General features: G+C 48.6%; 2 protein-coding genes across 2 annotated transcripts in view; both read right to left on the bottom strand.

Moving 5' to 3' along the window:
• LOC310768601 (uncharacterized protein) overlaps nucleotides 1-16115 on the bottom strand; it is a 79343-nt gene that overhangs the window by 35386 nt on the left and 27842 nt on the right. The gene's annotated exons all lie outside the window — the stretch shown is intronic.
• LOC310768555 (uncharacterized protein) overlaps nucleotides 1-16115 on the bottom strand; it is a 64415-nt gene that overhangs the window by 33098 nt on the left and 15202 nt on the right. Inside the window, exons 2-5 of the mRNA XM_083626783.1 lie at nucleotides 4485-4988; nucleotides 3758-3839; nucleotides 2022-2104; nucleotides 1576-1702 (exon numbers count right to left, since the gene is read on the bottom strand). Of these exons, the coding sequence (XP_083482909.1) occupies nucleotides 1576-1702; nucleotides 2022-2104; nucleotides 3758-3839; nucleotides 4485-4898 (706 nt within the window). The 5' untranslated portion in view covers nucleotides 4899-4988. The remainder of the gene's footprint in view (nucleotides 1-1575; nucleotides 1703-2021; nucleotides 2105-3757; nucleotides 3840-4484; nucleotides 4989-16115) is intronic.

Below are 16115 nucleotides of genomic sequence, written 5' to 3'. Positions count from 1 at the left end.
AACATTATGTTTGCTGACTGGGAACAGTTGTGGACCACCGGTATGAAATTTATGGCATGTAATGCCTTAAGAGAGAATATTATGAAAATGATTTACAGGTGGTACATGACACCAGTCAAGCTTGCAAAAATATATCATTTGCCCGATAATAAATGTTGGAAATGTAAAGAGACTGAAGGTACATTCTTTCACCTTTGGTGGACGTGCCCAAAGATTAAGGCTTTCTGGGAGATGATATATAATGAAATGAAAAAGGTATTTAAATATACCTTCCTGAAGAAACCAGAGGCCTTTCTCCTGGGCATAGTCGGCCAATTGGTGCCAAAGAAGGATAGAACTTTCTTTATGTACGCAACAACAGCAGCAAGAATACTTATTGCAAAGTATTGGAAGACACAAGATTTACCCACCCTGGAAGAGTGGCAGATGAAGGTGATGGATTATATGGAATTGGCGGAAATGACTGGCAGAATCCGAGACCTGGGAGAAGAGTTGGTGGAAGAAGACTGGAAGAAATTTAAAGACTATCTTCAGAAACACTGTAAAATTAATGAATGTTAAAACGATATTGGATTGAAAATAAGTGGTATTAGCAACAAAGTTAATAAGAATATGCAAAAATGAATTGATAATGGATGAAAATATAGAGTTATAATATGTTAAGATCTAGAGTTAAGATAAACGAAAGAGGGTAAGGATTTGCTGATTTGATTATTTAAATGGGAATACAAAAAGGGGAGGTGTGAGGAGGCCAAGGAAACAAGCTAATGAGGCCCCATGAGCTAAAGTGGTGCTTCACGTTAAGAACAGTTTCAGGTTAAGAACGGACCTACGGAATGAATTAAGTTCTTAACCCAAAGCACCACTGTAGTTAAAAGTTACATGACAGGGAGAAGTTACAGGGGACGAGGCAGGGGGCCTTCTCAGTAGAGGCACCCACCCTGTGGAACGCCCTCCCATCAGATGTCAAGGAAATAACTATGCAACTGTTAGAGGACTTCTGAAGGCACCTCTGTGTTTGGAAGTTTTTAATGTTTGATGTTTTATTATGTTTTTCTATTTGTTGGAAGTTGCCCAGAGTGGCTGGGGCCACCCAGTCAGATGGGCAGGGTAAAAATAATAAAATTATCATTATTGTTACTACAGGGTTCACTGCCGGAGATTCAAAAAGCCTGGCTCTGTTTTGGGATGGAGTTTGTTTGGTTCAGTCGTGGAATCTGTGCCATCTCCAATGTCAAGCGACTCTTTGGTCAACCAGAGAGAGACAGAAGCAAGAACAAAAGCAGGAAACTTGACTGAAGCTACTTCAACATCCCAAATCACTCTGAAGCCTACATTTAAGAAGGCCTGGGCAGTTCAGACAGCCTGATCATGGTTTTAAACGGCAGAACTGAAAGAAGAATATTCACAGGGAAAACAATCAATAGCCATCCATCCAAGGTTTCCTGTAGGAGTGTTAACATCCCAGGTGCTGTGGGTGGCGCTGTTGAGCCCCATCGAAATATCAGAGGTTCGTCACATAGAGAGATGTCTTGAATTACAAAACAGATAGGATGATCCAATAGGGAGCCTTACCGAGAGAGTCCAAGATCCCACGATTCTCCTCCATGACTTCCTTATGGAGAGCTCTCTGGTCAGGATCCAGCAACGCCCACTCCTCATCAGTGAAATGGACAGCTACATCTTCAAAGCACACTGGACCCTAACAGAACAGGAAAAAGGCTGTCCTCTTAGAGAACATTCACTTGGCTCTGTTGTTTTCTACAGCGGCCAGACCCCTCTCTGCCTTCCTCATCCCTCTCTCCTGCTGCAGCTTCTGCCTCGGAGTCTGGGCTGCTCTCTGCCACAGACTCCCTCTGCTCCCTCAGCCCTCTTCCCTCTCCAGCTTCAGACCCCTCCTCCTCCTCCTCCTCCCAGTCAGCTCCCTCTTCTCTGGCTCCTCCCACCATTCCTCTGCATCCAACTGTGTCCAGCCAGTCTGCATCCAAGCAGTCCTTGCCCACAAGGCTCCTTCCCCCTACCTGATCTGGGTCCACAGCTGCTGCCTCCCCTCCACCACCATGAAAAGATGAAGGAGCAGGTCTTGGTGGCATCATTCCGTCACCTGGGAGAGAAAATGTAAGTGGGAAACTGTAAGTGCATCTCTAAGTACAGATGGGGCTTCGTCAAAGTCTCCCCTGCTAGCTTCCGGTTCTGCTCTGCCTTAATGGAGGCAGCGGGAGGTCGTTGGCGAAGGAAAAACAAGGATGACTGAGGGTAATTCTCCTTGCAAGTTGCCCCCAGGGACAGGAGGGATTGGGCTTCACTCCCAGTTTGTCTCGGGACCAGGTTCCGGCTCCGGCTCCGGCATGGATTGCGGGAGGCAGGGAGGCGCTGAGTGCAAAAGCCCTTCGCCTGCCGAAAACCCTCTTTCGCTGCCATTAAGAAGCAGAGGTTCTCCTGTCAATCAGAGCTCAATTTGGACTAATGTACAGGCGTTGCTGGAAGAGATGCGATCATAAACTGCGGAATTGAACCAGCTGCAAGGTCTTTAAGGTTTGAATCTGAGAGAAGACTTCATTTGCTGCAAAAGACGGTGTGGGGGAGGGGAGCCTACGGATTCTTTATATAAAGCTTTATTCTCTACACTAATGAATTGGCAGTCCGCCATTGGATACTAGTTCAAAATATATATGTACAGGTGAGCAGGGATGAAACTGGATTGCCTATATGGAATATAACATCAAATGGAACTGTGTGTGTAAAAACAAAAAGGAAAAAGGGAGGGAAGCTCTATTTTGCAAAATGTTTACGATGGAAAATTAGAGCTGACTCTTCCCCATCCTTTATTATATACAGACTGAACTGAATAATGCTAAAAGGACTTGGAATTTAATTTAATTGGATAAATGCACATTTCTCTTAGGCCAGACAGAGGGATGTAAGGAATCTGAAAGTTTTGACGGAGCTGATAAGGTTCATTACTGAGTCATTTGCAGTTCTGACCGATCCCTCTCTTTCCCAGGCGGAGAAGAAAAATGGCAAAAAGAGGTTATTTATTTGGACAGTGTGATTTTTGAAGCTGCTGTTAAAGTTGCCAAACAACGAAGCACAGGACAGAGCGATGGAGAATTTCTGAAACCACAATGGGATATTAGCTCCGTCCAAGGAGTAATGGAGAACAGCAACAACCAAGAAAAGATAGACAGAATATTTTACAAGGACAGGAAGAAATATCACGAACAGAAAGATTGCCACACATGGGAAGAGTAAGGATATCGCTGGAGTGCCTCACTTGTAGTTTTATATATTATTTGATGTTTCAATACGAATGGAAGTCATTAATATTGCAGTTGTTGTATAAAGGATTGTTATCTTGACAGGAGTGTAATTGAAATTAATGAGATTTTGGAATACAGATATCAAGAAAATCATCAAACCATCAGTTTTAGCATGCGGGGGCCGCCTATATTATATAATTTGATATCTTAAAGATTGATATTAGTAATTGTATTCTAATTTCGCATTGTTATAATGAGGCTATTATAGAACTGTAATTGTAAACTAATCAAATTACTATCGTAAACGTCTCCCCTGCTGAGTACATTTGTACATTTGTACCCATTTCATATAATAGTTGTGCAAAAATGCATCTCTCCCCCCCCCCGAACTCTGGGCTCCAGGTGTCTTCCCGCAAAAGATGCAAAGAAATCACAGGTTAGTTTCAAAACCAAGAGAATGTGACAAAACGGGGGAGAAAACACTCCTTCCTCCTTACCCAGAGGCCTCACTCTGGCGTCCAACGGAGTCTTCTCTGCCTCAGAAGAATCCAGACCCATTTCTGCCAAAAGATCCTTCCTCTGAAAGAGCAACAAGGATTCAAAACAGAGAATGGGGAGAAGGGTTAGAAAAGGAATGGCAGAGGCAAGCGCTTTCGGGGGACAGAGGTGAAAGCTGCTTCCTGCTTCTGCTAGACTGGTGTCTGGGGTTGGCTGCCAGGACCATCAAACATTGGTCCTCAAGGATCTTCACTGGCTCCCAGAACGTTTCCCAGCACCATTCAAAGTGTTGGTGCTGAACCTTAAAGCCCTAAACGGCCTCAAAGGCCCACTATACCCACAGGAGCGTCTCCATGAACTGAGGTCCAGTTCCGAGGGTCTTCTGCTGATTCCCTCCCTGTGGTAAGTGAAGTTACAGGGAACCAGGCAGAAGACCTTCTCCACAGTGGCACCCACCCTGGGGAATGCCCTCCCATCAGGTGATAAGGAGATAAGAAAATGCATAACTTTTAGAAGACATCTGATGTCTTCTTATGCTTTTATATGTGCTGGAAGGCACCCAGCCACATGGGTGTGGTATTAATAATAATAATATGAATAAGCAGAAGAAGAAGATCTGTTCCTAGATGCTTTCCAAAAAAGGATGGGCCATTAGGAAATGATTTGGGAATACTCTCCCTCCTCTTTGGAGCCCCTTGGGAATATCCAGAGGAAAGTCTCTCTCACCTGCTGCTCTGCCTGCTTCCTCTCCTCTGCCTGACTCAGGAGGAAACCTTCGGCCAGAGCCACTGCCTGGGAACTGGTCTCCGCTCCGCATTCCCTCACCCAGCTCTCCATCTCCAGGGGAAGGACAGCCAGGAACTGCTCCAAGATCACCAGGTCCAACATCTGAGCTTTCGTGTGCCTTTCTGGCTTCAGCCACTGATGGTCAAGGTGGCAGAGTTGGCTGCAAACCTCTCGGGGTCCTTTGGCCTCCTGGTAGCAGAACTGCCTGAGCTGCTGGCTCTGCACCTCTGAGCAAAGGGTGTCCTCCTCATCCAGGATCTTCTGCACGGAGTTTTCCCAGAATCCCCCACTGCTCCCTGTTTCCATGGCATGACCTCTTCCTCCTTCAGGGCCAGCTGAGTCTTGCTCATCCATCTGGGCTCCCAGGAAGTCTCCAAGAGATCGGAAGGAGCCCCTTGGTCCTCTGCCAACTTCTGTGTGTCCTAATGCAAGCTGCAGAAAATCCTATGAATCAAACACATTCTTCTATTATAATATCAAAGCACAGCCAAGAGAGGAAGAATGTTCCCTGAGCAAGTGTAGGGAGAGAAGGAGGAGGAAGAAGTCATAACTGTGAATGACAAGTGAGTCATTTGTATGAAGTGTAATTAGGAGCCAAGGCAACAGTGGGGGTCCCTCCCAACCCCACTTCATAGTCCAGAGCTTCGCCCCAACCCAGCCATATCTGCTTGGGTGGCTTGGTGAGCAGCAGGGCTCATGTCTAGCTCCAGCCACCGTCCCTTTGGCACAGACAGGAGGAGGCCATGGGACTCCCTGCTCTGGATCCGATGGGAAGGTTGCCACGCCCTCTGGGTGGAACTGCCCTGGAAGACGCCTCAGAAACTGGACTTTCAGTCAAATAAAGAATTAGGGAGGGAAAATGGTCGACATACAGAGATTTATGAATAGAGAAGGGAAGCTTCATGCTATTTCCCTCCTAATATACTTCTCCCTCATAATAATGTCCCTCCTAATATACTTCTCCCTCACAATTATGTCCCTCTTAATATACTTCTCCCTCACAATTATGTCCCTCCTAATACACTTCTCCCTCACAATAATGTCCCTCTTAATATACTTCTCCCTCATAATAATGTCCCTCCTAATATACTTCTCCCTCACAATTATGCCCCTCCTAATGTCCTTCTCCCTCACAATTATGTCCCTCCTAATGTCCTTCTCCCTCACAATTATGCCCCTCCTAATGTCCTTCTCCCTCACAATTATGTCCCTCCTAATATACTTCTCCCTCACAATTATGCCCCTCCTAATGTCCTTCTCCCTCACAATTATGTCCCTCCTAATGTCCTTCTCCCTCACAATAATGTCCCTCCTAATGTCCTTCTCCCTCCTAGCTGTCTTCCAGTCCCACCTCCCTGGCCAGGGGCCTGAGGTCCCTCTGGCTCCCTCCCGGACCCCCAGCCTCTCTTCCCTCCCCTTCCCGCCTCCCGGAGCAGGGAGTTCCGCAGGCTTCCCCCGAGAGGAGACCCACCAGAGCCCGGCAGGCGAGGGCGATGCCGGAAGGGACGTCAGAGGGACGTCAGAGGGGGAGCGGCCCGCCTTCCTTTCCTGTCCTATCTAGGAAGCCAGCTCGGCGCCCCTTAACCCTTTCTCTCCCGCGGAGCCGTCAGGGGCGTCGCGCAGGCGCAGAGCTGCTCCCTCGGAGGGGAAGAGGCCGCCCAATGGGGGAGAGGAGGGGCGCCGGACTGGGCGCGTGTGCGTGGGAAGGGGGAACCCGTGTCCCGGAGGAGGAGCCCCTCTCTCTGCCTGGGGGGAGCGGGGAGCCTTCCAGGGGGGTCTTTGGGGGGCCAGGTGGGGGACCCGGGGTGTCTCTCTTGGGGGCTCCTGGGGGGCAGAGAGCCCTGTCCCAGCAAGAGGGGGGCCTGGGAGGGTGCGGGGAGGGGGGGCGCCTGGCGCGTGTGCGTGGGAAGGGGGAACCCGTGTCCCGGAGGAGGAGCCCCTCTCTCTGCCTGGGGGGACCCGGGGTGTCTCTCTTGGGGGCTCCTGGGGGGCAGAGAGCCCTGTCCCAGCAAGAGGGGGGCCTGGGAGGGTGCGGGGAGGGGGGGCGCCTGGCGCGTGTGCGTGGGAAGGGGGAACCCGTGTCCCGGAGGAGGAGCCCCTCTCTCTGCCTGGGGGGAGCGGGGGAGAGGGGGGTCTTTGGGGGGCCAGGTGGGGGACCCAGGCCTTGGAGGGTGCGGGGCCCCCGGGCCGAGGGGAGGGGGGGCGCCTGGCGCGTGTGCGTGGGAAGGGGGAACCCGTGTCCCGGAGGAGGAGCCCCTCTCTCTGCCTGGGGCTGGGCGGGGGAGAGGGGGGTCTTTGGGGGGCCAGGTGGGGGACCCAGGCCTTGGAGGGTGCGGGGCCCCCGGGCCGAGGGGAGGGGGGGCGCCTGGCGCGTGTGCGTGGGAAGGGGGAACCTGTGTCCGAGAGGAGGAGCCCCTCTCTCTGCCTGGGGCTGCGAAGGGGCGTCTGGGCGGGGGAGAGGGGGGTCTTGGGGGGGCCAGGTGGGGGACCCGGGGGGGTCTCTCTTGGGGGCCCCTGGGCGGGTCTGGGGGGCTGCGGGGCAGAGAGCCCTGTCCCAGCAAGAGGGGGTCCCGGGGGGGGGGCTGGAGGGGGGAGACATTGCCAGACATGGCGGGGGGGGGGCACTCTGTGTTGTCCCATCTGCTGCTTTGTGTCTGTATTTCAGCCATCAATATCCCATGTTCTTCTCTGTTAGCGACGTCGCCTTGGAAGCAACACAGGAGCAGCCAAGGGGGTTTTCCTAGGAAGCCTTTTATTCCCCCTCCGGTGCCCAAGCCCCGTAAAATACCTCAATTTCATCAATGTTGGAATTGGATTTCGACTTGGGTTGCCAACACCGGGTGCCAGACCCGTGTGGATTAAACGGTGTGTTTGACGCTCCTCATCCTCTGGAATCAGCGTGTCTTCACAGCTCCTTCAACCAGGCAAGGAAGGACGCCTGGATCCAGAATTGGCCCCCACAGTCACTGAGGGCCTCATGGTTGAAACCGTGTTTAGGGAAGACAGTCTTACTCGGCTACGAGGGACGCCGAGAAGAAGGGTTGCCATGTGTCCTCTTTTTCCAGGACACGTCCTCCTTTTCAGGTGGATTTTTCTGTCCAAATGTCTCTGGCCAGACGTTCTGGAGGAGACATAACTGGGGGTGGAAGACTTGCTTTCCTCTTCTCTTCTCCTGCCCCCCCTCAGCAAAACATCTCACAGCTTCTCTAGCCTCCCTATAGTAGGAGTATTGAAAGTGAGCGTCATCATCGCATCCTCGTTTTTGCTCCTCACAATCTGCCCACCCTCCCAGAGAAGGGCAACCAAGGAGATGAAGACCCTTCTGTGACGGCAGGTTGCTCTTGCTCCTTGTCCGCCTTCCAAAATGAAGAACAGAATCCTAAAGTTGGAAGGGACCCCAAGGTCCATCTAGGCCAGGGGAGGCAACCTAAGGCCCGGGGGCCGGATGCGGCCCAATCGCCTTCTCAATCCGGCCCCCGGACGGTCCGGGAATCGGCGTGTTTTTACATGAGTAGAATGTGTCCTGCTACTTAAAATGCATCTCTGGGTTCTTTGTGGGGCATAGGAATTCGTTCATTCCCCCCAAAAAATATAGTCCGGCCCCCCACAAGGTCTGAGGGACGGTGGACCGGCCCCCGGCTGGAAAAGCTTGCTGACCCCGGATCTAGGGCTGCCTGGCACTGGTCCCTCCAAATGCTCTTGTCTGGCTGGCCTTTCTTCACCCAGTCATGTCAAGGAGCAGCATGGGGGCTAAAAGGAGGAATAAATGGAGGACAAGATCCCACTCCCCCCAGAAAAGCTCTTCTTTCTCTTTTTGTGGAGGGTCCAGGCCCCTCTTGAAGGACCTTTGCCTTGCTCCAATCAGGTTGTATATTTCCACCCCTTGGGACCAAAATATTTGACTTGCCTCATTTTGAAAACTGGCATTTTGAAGCTTGGACCGTTAGGCCTGCACACCATCACCTTTTACAGTGGTACCTCGGGTTAAGTACTTAATTCGCTCTGGAGGTCCATTTGTAACCTGAAACTCTTCTGGGACCTCCTGAAACTGTTCATGTGCCGCCGGAACATGATTTCTGTTCTCATCCTGAAGCAAAGTTCTTAACCCGAGGTACTATTTCTGGGTTAGCGGAGTCTGTAACCTGAAGCGTCTGTAACCCAAGGTACCACTGTACATACTTTACATTTGCTGAGGTAAAATCTCCACCCCCAACATTGCTTGCGGCAGTTCTGCCCTCGCCTTAATCTCCTCCATTTTTAAAGGAAGCATCTCTTTTTCATGGGCCATCTTGGCCTCCCTGTCTCTTTCTTCTTGGGCTCATCTCTCTCTCTCTCAGCCTGTATCTCTGCTAGATGAAGGGCAGCAGCCATTCTGGCCTCTTCTCTTTCTTTCTCTGCTTCAACCTTAGACAATTCCCATCTTAGCCTCATCATCTCTAACTCAGTATATTAGGATTCTCCTCAGACGCAGCAGCTGGGTCATCCCGAGTCTCTTTGGCTTGGCGCTTGCTGGTCATTTTCTGACAGGATTTTTTTCTCTTTTTAATCAAATAGCTTCACTCCTTTATTAAACTGCTTGTTCTGTGTCTCTGGGTACGTTTCTGTGTGGGATTTGACTTCGTATCACGGCTTTTTCCCCCCCGGCACCCTTGGGCCTGGCCTTCAGGGTTGTCGTTTTGAGACCCCACTTCCTCCCTGGGTTACTTTTTCTGGAAGGGACTATTACTGCTCCCCCGAAGTCTCCTTTGATTTCATCTCCCAAGGTAGAGACTTCAGTTACTGTTTTCAGCCTAAATGAGCAGGAACCTCTTGAAAACATTGCTCTAAACTGATGAGCTGTTTGAGCTCATCTAACTTTCCTCCCATCTGTCCAGAGCTTTGTCAATTCGGCTACCCAGTTGGGCCTAAGTCTCTCCTGGTTTCCTTTTAATTTCACGAAAGGCTTTTTGGCTTTGTTCTGCAGTCAGTCCAAAGCGCACTTTCACTCTCTCTTTAAATGTGAGGGAATCAGAGGTTTCATCCTCTCTGAGATCTGAGTATATTTCACTCAAAATTCCACATATCTGTGGGCGTAAGTGCAGCACCCAGTTTTCCTCATGAATGTTGAAGTCTGCCAGTCCGCTCAAAACTAAATAGGATCTGTGTGGGTTTTAACTTCCTATCCCACCTCTGCCCCCAATTAATATGCGATGACGCAAGGGCTCTTCCCCCCCCGGCAGCCTTGGGCCCGTTCTCTCTCTTAAATATAGTGCACCCACCTCACAGAACACAATTTCCACAAATACCCACCAACTACCTCAGATTATCTTGTGGGGGACTTGCGTGAGGTAAAACTTACTAATTGGGAGTCTCAGGCAAGAATTGTTCAAATAAACATTAACGATTTTATTTAACAAGGAAGTTTATGACACGAGTGGATAAAACTTAGGATAGTTCAGTTTACAATGTTATTTCCCTTCAAGGTTTTCTCAGTTGTTTCACACTTAAGACTTTGGCTCTTAACAAGGTGGCACTTTCTGCCAGTTACCCTACTCCCGAGGTACTCCAAGCCAAAGACCCAAGGGATCTCTGGTTTGGGAGTCTTCTCTTTCTAGAAGGATCTCTCCCCTCCTGACTGGGATGAGAGCTCAGCAGCCGGTCTCTTTCCTTTTTTTTTTTAAAAAAAAAAAATATTTTTATTTTTTCCATATAAACACAACACAACAAACATAAACCTACAAAGACAAAAACAGAACAAAAAACATGTATCATTTCATAACCTAATTTCATATACCTTTCTTCCCCGACTTCCTCATGCCTCCCCTTTCTGTATTCCAAATTCTTATCGATTGTTCAGCAAATCTTCCCTTATTTTAATTTAAATTTAGACTATTCTTCCTTATTCTCCTTGTCTTAACCATTGCTAATAGTAACCATTTACTTTCCAGTCCAACATCATTCTAACTTTCATTAACCTTGTAATATTTCTTTAAATAGTCCTTGAATTTTTTCCATTCTTCTTGCGCTGCCTCTCTTCCCTGGTTTCGGATTCTGCTCGTCATTTCTGCCAAGCCCATGTAGTCTATCACCTTCATCTGCCATTCTTCCAGTGTGGGTAGTTCTTGCGTCTTCCAGTACTTCGCAATGAGTATTCTAGCTGCTGTTGTAGCATACATAAAGAAAGTTATATCCGTCTTTAACACCCCTTGGCCGACAATACCCAAGAGAAAGGCCTCTGGTTTCTTGGGGAAAGTATATTTAAATACCTTTTTAAGTTCATTATAGATCATTTCCCAGAATGCCTTAATCTTCGGGCAAGTCCACCAAAGATGAAAAAATGTACCTTCAGTTTCTTTACATTTCCAACATTTATTATCAGGCACATGGTTTGCAAGCTTTGCAAGCTTGACTGGGGTTATGTACCACCTATATATCATTTTCATAATATTTTCTCTTAAGGCATTACATGCCGTAAATTTCATCCCGGTGGTCCACAACTTTTCCCAATCAGCAAACAAAATATTATGACCAATGTCCTGAGCCCATTTAATCATGACCGATTTAACCGTTTCATCTTGTGTATTCCATTTCAGCAGTAAATTGTACATTTTGGACAAATTCTTAGTACTGGGTTCTAACAGTTCTGTCTCCAATTTTGATTTTTCCACCTGGAAGCCAATTTTACTGTCCAGTTTAAACACTTCATTTATTTGATGATAGTGCAACCAGTCTCTCACCTTCCCTTTTAATTTCTCAAAACTCTGCAATCTCAATTTGTCCCCTTCCTTTTCCAAAATTTCCCAGTATCTTGGCCACTTGGACTCCATATTTAACTTTTTAACTGCCTTAGCTTCCATTGGCGACAGCCACCTTGGAGTTTTATTTTCCAGCAAGTCTTTATATCTGACCCAGACATTTAATAGTGCTTTTCTGACAATAGTGCTTTTCTGCCCAATTTCTTTATTTTAAAGTCCGATTATATTTTAGCTATCAATCCTACTCACGGATAGTTGTTCTTATAATCCAATTTCACAGGAAGAAGTCAGCGCTCTCCGCTAATGGCGACGCGGCTTCGCTTCGCAGGCTGGGTGAAGACGACTCTCAGCACCGCTCCAAAACCCCTCCGCTGCTCCGCAGCCTTTAAAAAGGCTATTTCGCAGCGTCGGGGGGGGCGCAAAGGTGCCCGCCGAGTCTCCGGTTCACAGGCAACGCACCTGTGATTTTTAAGGGTCCCCGCTTCGCCGTAGCTGACAGGACCCGAACCCACGAAGCAGATCTCTCCCGGAGCTCCGGTTGAGATCCGCCATTAAGCGCCGGCGCTAACCGGAAGTTACCAGCAGCCGGTCTCTTTCCAGCTCCTCCTTCTCCTGGCTCAGCCTCCCAGTTCATTCCTGGCCTGATTTACTCTCCCAGGACACCACACACTGTCCTTCCTGCTAAGCTCAGAGACTCCTTTCTCTAGCTGGTGATCTTTTCCTCAGAGTGGATGTTTCCACCCAGAACCAGCTCCTCTCACTCCCCATCTTCCCCACCTCCCTCCAAAGCTCCTAGGGGGGAACTGGGCCCAGGTCTCCCTCCTCCAGCTCCAGGGCTCTTAGTCTGTCCGATAACCACATGGGGCGTCTGTGGGTGTAGGATATTCTCCTAGGGGCCCCAACCTGCCCCTTCCCCTGAGCTTCTTGCAGCCTGATGCCAACAAACAGGCGTGCGTGTCCTGTTTGTTGGCAAGTAAAGCAACACCCCTCCCTGGTTGGGATGGAGGGTCTCGCCTCTGGAATGGTGGAAAGGACCATCCAGCCATGTGGTTGGTGAGGGGCCCAGGCCCCTCCTGAATCTTCTTCTGAGGGACTCAGGATGGGTGATGAATTTCGGGGAATTGGATTGGCAGCAGTGCCCCTCTGCATTTGTCCCTGCCCTGCCCCAGCGCATCATGGCACTCGGAAGCCACTCCTGAGAGGACCTGTTCTCCTCCCCAGCCTCCCTTTGATTCCATGGGCCTTTCAGAGTGGGACCTCCCTTTTCCCCATTGTCTCTCTAGGACACCTGGCTCACAACAAGGCCAGCTTGTCTTCCCAATGTTCCTGTAAGTGAGGAGAAAATGCTTGCCATTTCTGTTTGCCACTGAGCAGTGCTTTGGAGTCATAAGACTCTGTTTACATTCCATACTGTTGGAAGTCTCACGGGAGACGGATGGGATGTTAGTGGTTTCCTGTTCCTTTGTTGTTCAGTTGCTCTCTGCTCTCACAGAGAGAGGATGTATTTTTCTGTCTGCGTAGCTAGATAATAAAACTCCTAGCAATGTAGCCCAAACCTCTCGTCTCTTCCCTGTGCTGGAAACTCTGCTGAATGGGGAATGTGCCTGGAGCCTTATCGGATGCTCAGGTCGTCAATCACGTGGAGGCGATTCCAGAAGATGAGCTTTATCAGCTTGGTCGAACGGAGATCCCCAGAGGAACTCAGTGCAATGAGTTCTGGGCTGACCTGCAGAATTCTCCAGTTCTAGGATTCCACGACACCCCAGATCACTCTCTGTATCTGGGAAGGGACTGCAGCAGAGCTGTGAAGTCACTGAGGGGGGAAGAGGAGACATGAAGAGCAAGCTTTCTCTTGGCTAAAAACCAAACACCCCAGAAGGAGCAGGAAAGGCCCAGAGGGGGGGGGAGGCTCTGCAAGGACATCCCCCTGGCGGGCCTTTTCCTCGCCAGGCTCTCCGGGCACCAAATAGGCTTTCATTTTGATGCCAAGGACGCCGTGAAAGGATTTAGACCGGTCATGACGTGAAGGAGGCATTGAAGGAATAAATCATAATTTGGGTCAGCGCTCCTCCTCCTCCTGTGCATCTGGCCAGAGCCATGGCTGCTTTCCTGAGGCCCTTCCTCTGCTTCTGCCTCCATGAAGGGGCCCTGATGGGAGGCTGTGGGGGCTGCAGACAGGCCAGCCCTTCAAGAGCAAAAGGGGGCCATCTTGGAGGGGGGTAGGCATACTATTAAGCCTTACTGAGAGAGTCCGAAATCCCCCGATTCTCCTCCATGACTTCCTTATGGAGGGCTCTCTGGTCAGGATCCAGCAATGCCCATTCCACATCTGTGAAATGGAAGGCTACATCTTCAAAGCACACTGGACCCTGAAAGAAAAAGGTGAACTGTTACACTTTGTTGTTTTCTGCCTCTTAATTGATGTTCTGTATTAACTGGATTTTTTTTCTGCACATTTTATGGATGCATATTTTGATGTGTTAATGGAATTACCGGTATTCATTGTGTATTTTAACGAAGGGCATTAAGAAACTGGTGTTCTTCAAATCATTCTTCTAATCCTGTGCACAAACATTCCCGTTTGCCACATGGAAGGATCCCTTCTTCTGTCCCTCTGTGCTGTTCTTGCCGGGTGGGGAGTGTTGGGATCCCAGAATGCTGTGTGAGATAGTAAGTCTGCAGGCTTGAGTCTGCTAGCTGATGCAACTGGCTGATGCAATCGGCCTGCAATTCTTTCTATGCAAGTGCAGGGTCAGAATGCTGTCAGTTGATTGGCTGTCCTTGGTTTAAAAGGGAAACCTGTCCAGAAGTAAAGGTGGTGGTGCAGAGGAGTGTGGTCAGAGAGAGAGAGTCTTCCTCTTTGCCTTAAGGTGCAGCCAGGTACTCGGTTTGATTGTATGAACTGCTCGTGTATTATAGCCTGTAGATATTTGTATATAGAGAGCTCACAATAAATATACTGCACTGAAGAACCTGGAACTCTAAGCATTTCTGCTAAAGCGCGGCAAAGATTTCACGACAGGGAGGACCCTCCTGAAGCCCTATAGACATCTCCAAGGTGCGCAGGGGAATGAGAGGGGGAAAGCCCCATTGTGGGACTGATGGGGTGAATCCTGGCCACTCTTTGGTATGAGGTGTGAACTGCTTAGAAGCCTATTTGAGCCTTCAACCCTCCTTCCTTGGCGGTTCCTCCCACCATTCCTCTGTGTCCCCCAGTCCATGACATCCTCTCTCCCCACATGGCCCCTTCCTCCTACCTGCTCTGGGTCCACAGGGGCAGCTTCCCCTGCGCCACCAAAAAAAGATGGACAAGCAGGTCTTGCTGGCATCGTTCCGTCTCCTGCGAGAGAAGAAGGTAAGTGGGAAGCCAAGAGCGCATGCTTCACTCAGAAGGAAAACTACAGGTGCGCCTTCAAACAAGTAGGAGTTGCCACGTAAATATGGACGTTCCTACCCATTTCACATATTAGTTGTGCAAAAATACATCTCCCTTTCTCTGGACTCTTGGTCCCCTTTGACTTCTCCAATAAGATGAAAAGAAATCACAGATTAGTTTCAAAATCCACAAAATGTGACGAAACAGAGAAAAAACTCCTTCCTCCTTACCCAGAGGCCTTTCTCTGGAGTCCAAGGAAGTCCAAGAGAAATGTTCCCTGGGCCTGCATGGATGAGTCTTAATCACAGCCCAGACGCGGAGTTCAAGCACTATATTCCCATATTCTTAAGACAGACTTCTGTCTTTGTTCTGAGGGCAACTCTCTCCCCCTTCAGAAGCATGGCTGCCTCCAACTGGGGGGCCTGGAGCCATCGCTAGCCCTCTGCTCCTCCCTGAATGGGCCTCATCCTCTTCTCAAGCCATCTCTTCCTCCTGTGGGAGGGTGTTCCATGGGTCTAACTGCACACTGTGAGGTGGACGGACTTTGTTTAGCACAGAGGCCAAGTTTTTATTTCTGCCTTCAAATGTTTCCATCTGGCTGCCACCTGGGCTGATTCCTCAGTCCCATCAGGGTTCCTTTGCAGGCCCTTTTCTTTCTTTTTTTTAAAAATAATTTTTATTAACTGGCCAATCACATCAAATTAAATCACATCACATAAATTCCAAATTACAAAGCCAAATTTTTAAATTTTGTTGGGGGAACCCATACTTCAAGATCCAAAGGGGGATTCAGATCATCTTCTTATTACTGCGTTAATGTCCAAATCAGTCCCAATCAGTCCAGACAAAGTTCATAATTCTATCCAGTCTTATCTTGGTGTTTCCACATCATATCTTGTTCATATAATTTCTCTTTTTCCTTTACGATCTCTTCTGTTAGTCTCCTTAAGCCGATAAGCAAATATAATACTCCTGTGTGAATTTCCCGTTCCTCCAATCTAAGTCCAGATGGTTTCCATATATCTCCTTTGTAGATAACATCGCTCTTTCCATCATAAATTAGGCATTTGTCACTCTTAAGTCCCACCGAGGAGTTGATCCACGATATGTAAACAGCTCTATTTCTCTCTTTCTCCTCCCAGACCCAAGAGCTCCAACAATGCCTCCCAAAATGGCGACAGCATTTTTATTTATTTATTTTTTTAAATGATATTTATTCAAGATTTTCATCAATACATAAACAAAGACAAAAAAGACAAAAAGAAAAATACAGCAAAAAATGAAAACAAAAAGAAAAACCAAAAATAGAAAAAGGAAAAATACAGAACTTAAATTACAACTTTTCATTTGCTTATTTCTTGGACTTCCTCCCCCCTCTTTGTATTCTAGTTTAACTAATTATTCCAGCAAATTCTTCCCCTGTTTCTCAAATTGTAATTTAAATAATTAGTCTTCGCAATC

Source organism: Podarcis filfolensis, assembly GCF_964270895.1.
Source record: "Podarcis filfolensis genome assembly, chromosome: 8".
In the NCBI taxonomy this organism is placed as follows: Eukaryota; Metazoa; Chordata; class Lepidosauria; order Squamata; family Lacertidae; genus Podarcis; species Podarcis filfolensis.
This window is presented reverse-complemented; position numbering and strand designations above follow the sequence as displayed.